This window comes from Rhincodon typus, chromosome 7, assembly GCF_021869965.1.
Source record: "Rhincodon typus isolate 14 chromosome 7, sRhiTyp1.1, whole genome shotgun sequence".
Lineage (NCBI taxonomy): Eukaryota > Metazoa > Chordata > Chondrichthyes > Orectolobiformes > Rhincodontidae > Rhincodon > Rhincodon typus.
Genome location: NC_063338.1, coordinates 9,328,886 through 9,336,350, shown reverse-complemented (window position 1 = coordinate 9,336,350; position 7,465 = coordinate 9,328,886). Strand labels below are relative to the sequence as shown.

The window sequence follows — 7,465 nt, the reverse complement described above, 5'->3', positions numbered from 1 at the left end:
TTTTTGTCACAACGTTCCATTTTTTTGTCTCAACGTTCCATTTTTTTTGTCACAACGTTCCATTGATTGTTTCATGTTGATTCTCCAATTTGGAACTTTATTCTGTTGATCTTTTTATTGAAAGCAAGAACTTATTTTTAAAAGAAAAATCTGGTTCCTCCTTTCTAGAAAGCACTCACCTACAGCGTGAAGTCCAGCGCGTGGGTTACCAGCCTCAGTGTGTCAGCGACGGAGGTATTTTGTACAGCGATGGAATGCAATGGTTTAAGAAGCAGGGGAGCTCACGCATGTTGTGCACCTGTCTGGGTAATGGTGTGAGCTGCCGCGATTTGCGTAAGTATTAGAAGTGCGCTGTAAGTATACAAACCCTGATATCACTTCTGAAAATTTTATAAAAAGGGAACTTGATGGGTTTGGGGTTATTGCACGTTTCGGAATGTATAGCCTGTGAAACAATTACAGGTGACTGCGCCAGGCATCTTTTCAACTGCTCATTGTCAAGGTTAGGGTCTGCACGACTCAGGGAGGCATGGGGTGTCTTTTTCATTGAACTCGTTCCCCACTTTATGGATTTGGCATTGCCTTGAGCTCCTTACAGCCACAGAGGATCAGGGAGGGTCTACATGAGCAGGAAGGGGCTCAGGATTGTCAGGGTGAAGCTTTGTGGACAACTGCGGAGCGACCTGAAGAAATGCGAACACTGAGAAAATTTGGATGAAATCGGAAGGTCACTAATTCACAACTGCACAGAGTCGCGTCCTTCTTAATGTGAGTTTTGCCCTGCATCCTACTTTCCAGTCACTCAGGGGATATCTCAGCACCATAAGTACTTGGCAGCGAAGACTATAACCAATGTGGTAACTCTCCAGCTTTCTGAGTTAGACGGTTCAAATCTCACCCCAGAGAGTTGAGTGCATAGTCCTTGGCTGATGGGGTGTGAAATATTCTGTTATCTTCAAGATTTTTTGTCAGGTGTTCTGGCCAAGAGTTACACTTCAGCTACATCCGTCAAACCAAACTTAGTAAAGTGTTTTGAGATGAGCAGACAAAAGTGTGGTGGTAGTGTAATTCTGTTGTTCATGTTTGTTCTTATCAGCATCTCAGACATATGGAGGTAACACCAACGGACAACCCTGCGTGTTTCCCTTCATGTTCATGGGCAAGACTTACCAATCCTGTACAAGTGAAGGACGCAACGATGGCAAATTCTGGTGCAGTACGACCAAAGACTTTGACAGCGATCGCACTTACTCGTTCTGTAACCAGCATGCTTGTAAGTCCGGAAGCCTTGGTTGTCAAAAGCCGCCCTCTGACGCATGCCAACCATCTCCCCTTTGTTTCACGTCCAGTCACAAACTGCAGATTGCGTGATCCACCCGTCTCAGTCAGTGGCCGGGAGCCACCCGCGTTTTGATAGCAACCACCACCTCCCCCCCCGCCCTCCTCCTCCTCCACTCTCACACTCCTCGACTCCACCTTCTTCTCACCCCTCCATTCCCGGCCTGCCAGTGGCCATTCCCTGCTGGATGAGCTGATCAGCGAGATTGGCGATTGGGAGCCTGTGGTCTGGTGCCCCTACGCCCTACCCCTAATTGATATCCAGTAATCTGTTACCGGGAGAACGTATGGCAGTGGGATTGGGGCAGGATGAAATAGATTGGGAGGGATGGGGTCGTGCAGGATGCAGGCAAATCTGAGTGTAACACATCCCCCACCATGGTTAAATGACTTGTCAACATACACCATGTAGAATGGCCTGGGCCGAGGTGGAGGGCAGTAACGGGAAGAGAGATCTTCCAGGGTGAATATTAGCAAAGTGATGGTGGGAAGTAGCAGGAAGTATTTCCTCCCAATTTATACAGGCTACGTTTTTCTGCAGGAGCTCCCCTAACACAGGAATGGTGGACACTTGGTTCCGAACGGCTCTAGGCTTCAAGACCTAAATTTAGCCCAAACCGTTCTTACGGAGCAGGTCATAATCTTTGAGTATACGTACCTCGTAACTACATTTGATTGGCAGCGTAAGGCAAACTTTGCAGTAATGACTATTCTGTCCACTTTTGAGAGACTCCTGTCGGTTTAGTCCAGTAACTGGCTCACCGGCTGCCCCCTCAGTAGGGGGACAGGGTTTGGTGGAGTGGGTAAGGGTGCGGGCAAAAGTCTGTTTGATCTCTTTGAATGTGCCCCTTGTACCTGAACCGCTGAGAAACAATTTGACATTGTTTTGTCTCTCCTTGCTTCTTTGACCTTGCGCTGCATTTAGCCACGTACATTCAGAGCCGAGGAGGGAACTCGAATGGGGCGCTGTGTCACTTCCCTTACCTGTACAACATGCGGAACTACACTGAGTGCACATCTGATGGAAGAAGGGATAACATGAAGTGGTGTGGAACAACTGCAAACTATGACACCGATGGGAGGTTTGGCTTCTGTCCCATGGCAGGTATGACTTTGGCCTGTCCCAATTTCCCTTGCATCGTTCCACCTCAGCCAGTCTCCAGTGTCACCTATGTAAACTGTTCAGCAGCATAGGCTGGTCGACCTTGCAGAGCTGAGACAACATGTCTTGCTGGCTGTATGACTGGTGTGGAAAACCTGGCTCATTTTTTGGAAGTGTTCAGGAATGATTTGAATGAATGTGAATGTGAGTGTGTGTGTCCCATCCTGGAATTCATGTTGTGAATTTTACCAGCTAACTTGGGAATGGGTGGAGGTCGTTTGATCCTTCGAACCTTTTTTGGTCATTCAATTAGTTCATGGCTGATGTGCATCTTAACTCTCTGTTAAGGTGCCTTGCTTCCATATCCCTAAATAAAGGCATAAGAAATAGGAGCAGGAATAAACCATTTGACCCCCTGAGCTTTCTGTAATAGTCTATACGATCATGGCTGATCCTTTGATTTCTTTGTCTTATATATATTAGAACGATGGCGTATTTGCACACTATTAAGTGAAGACATTTCTCCTCGTTCTTGTCCTAAATAATTGGCCTGATATGTCAAGACAGTACCACGCGATGTTCTAGATTCCTCAGCCAGGAGGAATCAACTTTTCACTGTCTCCCCTCTCAAATCTCTTCTGTATCAACGATATTGGCGTCTGTTCTTCTGAATCTCAGGTAGTATGGGTCCAGTTTACTCAGTGTCTCATTATAGGACCATCCTGTCCTGGGTACCAACTCAGTAAACCTTCACTGTAACTCTTTCCAGTGTAAGTATCCTCTCCCTTTAAATATAGAGTCCAGAGGTCCTGGGACGTGATGGCCTAATTGTATTATCTCTAGACTATTAATCTGGAGATCCAGATAATATTCTAGAGACCTGCGCTTGAATCTTGCCATGGTGGAATTTGAATTCCTGAATTAAAAACCTAATGGTAGGCATGAAATGATAGTTGGGAAAATCCTCACCTGCCTCATTAATGCGCTTTAGGGAAGAAAATTGCCATCTTTATTTGGTCTGCCCTACATGTGACTCCAGACCCGAAGCAATATGGTTGACTCTCAACTGCCCTCTGGACAGTTATGGCTGGGTGCTGAGTGCTGGCCTAGCCAGTGATGCCCAAACCTTGCAAATGATTTTTTAAAAATTCCGCGCGGTATTCCAGATGACGTCTGATCAAAGCCCTGCACTATTGTAGCAAGACTTCCTCATTCTTGTACTTCAGTTCCCTTGCAGTACAGCCAAAGTCATGTCTAATCACTTGCTGTGCCTGCATGCTAACTTTTGTGTTCCTTGTATGAACACCTATAAACATTAACATTTCATGCCTTTTAAAAATTATACTGCTTCCCGTTCTTGCTCCCAGAGTGAATAGCCGCACAGTTAGTTTCACATATCATTCTCCATCTGCCATCTGGCTGCTCGCACTGGGAACCTGTTTAGATCTTTTTGCAGCCTCGTTGTGTTCTCCTCACAGCTTATGCTCCCACCTAGCTAAATCGTCAGGAGATTTGGGTATAACCTCTGTCTCTGTGTTGGAGTCATTAAAATAAATTGCAAAGAGCTGAGGTCTGGGACTGATCTACATGGCACTCTTATAGTCACAGCCAACCAACTTGAAAGCGCTCCATTTATCTCTACTCTTTGCCTTTCTGTCTGTTAACCAATCATTTATTGATCCTAATGTATTTCCTGTTTGTGTGGTAACTTAGTGAATCCCTTTTCAAGATCACCTATTCTGCAGGCTTCTCGTTTCTCTGCCATTAAGTTAACATCGTCAAAAAGCTCCCATACCTTTATCAAACACTCTCACGTCATAAAATTCTTTATCACTCTCCCATTTGACACCCCCTACCTCCTGCCCAAACACCTCAAGAGGTTATTGGAGGCACCCATTTCAGATTCCCCCGATGCTTTATCGAGAAACACTTGCTCACATGTCACCACTGAGCACCCTTAGGCTTTGGTTTTAATTTGTTTTCCCCTCGTGGAGCAGAGGGAACAGTTTCTCTCCACCCTATAAAACCATATTGTCATCCACTACAGCTCAATCAGATCACTGCTCAGTCTGCTACGCTCGAGCAGATATACTGAAGGAATATTGCTTCCAAAGAACCCCTTGAAACCTTATAGTGAGCTCCATTAGAGTGCCCAGTTTTTGATGTTATTTGAGGCGCGTTGTTTGAGAGAATTATTGCAATGCATCAAAGCGTGATGGTACCTTGTTGCAAAGTGAACAGATGCATGATGAAGTGTTTTGAACCTTTCCACTCGATTGTGTCACCGTTAATATTTGGTGTAGTGCTCATTTTTGTCACTTCTTCCTCTCGCCTGTTCCCAGAACATGAAGAGGTTTGCACCAATTCAGAAGGGGTTATGTATCACATTGGAGACCAGTGGGACAAAAAGCACGAGCAGGGTCACATGATGAGGTGTACCTGTCATGGCAACGGCCGCGGTGAATGGACCTGCATCGCACATGCTCAACTGCGAGGTGGGTCTGTTGTGGTTTGACCAGTAGGACGTTTCCCCCCTTGGTCTAGTCTGTCTGCAACTTAAGGACTGCTCCAATCTATTCTGAGCATGTACAACTTGTCAGGAGCTTGTGTGTCCAGCTACGGAAATGTGCAAATCCATCTACTTTTCTCACTCTTGTTTCTGTTTGTCTTTCTCCCTCTCTCTGTATGCCCCCTGTTTCTCACTCCATCTCTTTTCTCTCTCTCTCATGTTTTCTTTCTCTCTTTCACCCTCTCTCTTACTTTTTTATTCTCTCTGTCTATCTCTCTCTCTCTCTATCTCTTTCCCTCTCTCTCGTGAGACAAGAGGCCTCTGAAAATGCTGGTAGAAGGTAGCGGGAGGGGAGATGACATTTTCCTGCCCTGCCAGCGATGATCCAAGCAATGGGAACGACAGGGGCAGGTTGCCCGGTGATTAGCTGCCGATTGAACCGATAGCTATGCTGGTTAATGGCCACATGCTGGTATTGACCTGAGAGCCAGACGAGGACCTGCCGGGGTTGGGGGTGGGGGGGGGGGTGTTTGGTGATGGTGGTGGGGGGAGCTGCGGGGCTTGAGGGATCACAGGAGCCTGTCCCCTGGCATGTTAAACACAACAAAAAACGTCTCAACTTGGACGTGTCCTCTCCTCCTCACTGATGCTTCAAGAGTGGCCACTTCCTTGGAAATGACGGATCTACATAATGAAATGCAATGTGCCTTGTTGATTCAAAATAATACCACTGGGCGATCGCCTACCCCAGGATAAGAGCTTTGAACTTTGGAAGAGGTGACCAGATGGTGCTGTGATTCTTTAGAACAGAGAAGCTGATGGAGGGCTGGGAGGTTATGAACTCTTTGATATGGGACACACGGAAGAGGTGTTTCCATGTCAAAAGAGTCCACGGGTTTAAAACAGTCATGAGTCAATCCAGTAGAGATCCTGGGAGAAACCTCTTGTCCCAAAGAATGTGGAACTTGCTTCCGCGGTAGAGGCAAGGTGAATGATGCCAGTATTCTTAAGGAAGTGCGTGAAGGATGGGAAAAAGGATTGCGTTAGGTGGAGAAGAGTGGGAGGAGGCGCACGTGGGGCGTGAACACCAGCACGAAGCAATTGGGCCGAATGGTCTGGTCGGTGCTGTAGACTTGGCATTGTAGGATAAGGAGATGTAAACAATAAGTTGTAATGTAACGGGAAGGCTCAAGTGACTTGGCAAGGGGGTGCGCGAGGGTGGTTGTGGGGGGCGAAGGAGGGGCGATGTACTATAATGGTTTTAATGTGAGCATGTAAACAAGACTAAAACCTAATTGGAAAGGATACAAGGTCACAGGACCGCTAGGAGAGGCAGCCAGTCTTGTGGGAGAGGTGAAGTTTTGACCAGCACACGTATTTGGTAGTATTTTACTGAGCTTAAATAAATGGTGGTATTTACTGACCACATTAGACTCCTGCAATCCTTGCCAGCTCCTCTCCCAGGTCTGACCACAACAGAGCGGAGAGGTGAATCGCCGGGAACTAGCCTGTCCACCTTTCTGCCCACAGATCAGTGCGTGGTGGATGGAATTACGTACGAAGTGGACCAGACCTTCTACAAACGGCATGACGAGGGTCACCAGATGAACTGCACTTGCTACGGTCAAGGCCGGGGGCGATGGAAGTGTGATGCCATCGGTAAGGGCCGCACGCCTCGGAAGAGGTTTCCGCTGACGAGAGCGCTTGAGCGGTAACAGGGACTGGGTTAGACTTCAGCTGTCTCTCCTGGAGCCTGGCTTGGCACATGAGCCCCTGCAGGATGGGTTTGGCCAGCCTTTTTGGGCGGTGTGCGGTTTTCTGAGAACGGCCGGTGCTTGATTGTGAAACAGGAGCAGGAGAAGGAAGGTAATGTCGGCAGATTGAAAGCGGAGGAGGGGGGGAGCTACGTTACTGGAGGGCTGGAGCCAATAACAATATCAGCCAAACACAAGAGCAGGAGAGAGGCAGCAGTTTAATTGGGAATAGGGTCAAAAGGACAGGGGGAGGGTCAGTTTCTGAGACAGATAAAGAGCCAGCCCCGAGAAACTTTGGAGTTTGGGGATAGGGCATCACTCTTTCATTTCCAAATCCAGACCATAAAAACTGCAGTGTAAAAGCATTTCTGTTTTTTTTCCTCCCTTGCCAGTTACCTTAGTCCTGTAGTTACCTGTCCTCTGACCCTTATAAAAAAGCTCAACACCTAAGCAGTTGCCTGGAAGGATTAGCTAACCCCTCTCCCCCCACCCTCGTCAATCAAGTCGGCCTTGTAAAGGAAGTGACTGCCCAATCGCTGGTAGACTACTCAGCACTTTTGATGTTTTTTTTTCCCTGCTCTGGTTCCCCTTTCCCACCTTCTCACCTGCAACGTGTGTCTGGTATTTCAGTCAGCTGGGAAATCCTTTCGCTGCCCTTTTTCTTGACCTTAAAAAGAGCCCAGCGAGAAAGAGTGCAACGTTGCAATTCTCCCGAAAGCAAAATTCGAGCTGTCTGCCAGATCCAGCACACGCCCCCCCAGC

General features: G+C 47.3%; 1 protein-coding gene across 1 annotated transcript in view; it reads left to right on the top strand.

Annotated features, from left to right (window-relative positions):
- Window positions 1-7,465, top strand: part of fn1b (fibronectin 1b) — a 90,686-nt gene that overhangs the window by 14,252 nt on the left and 68,969 nt on the right. The window contains exons 7-11 of the mRNA XM_048598615.1: window positions 169-333; window positions 1,097-1,273; window positions 2,264-2,443; window positions 4,783-4,935; window positions 6,480-6,608. Coding sequence (XP_048454572.1) covers window positions 169-333; window positions 1,097-1,273; window positions 2,264-2,443; window positions 4,783-4,935; window positions 6,480-6,608 — 804 coding nt within the window. The remainder of the gene's footprint in view (window positions 1-168; window positions 334-1,096; window positions 1,274-2,263; window positions 2,444-4,782; window positions 4,936-6,479; window positions 6,609-7,465) is intronic.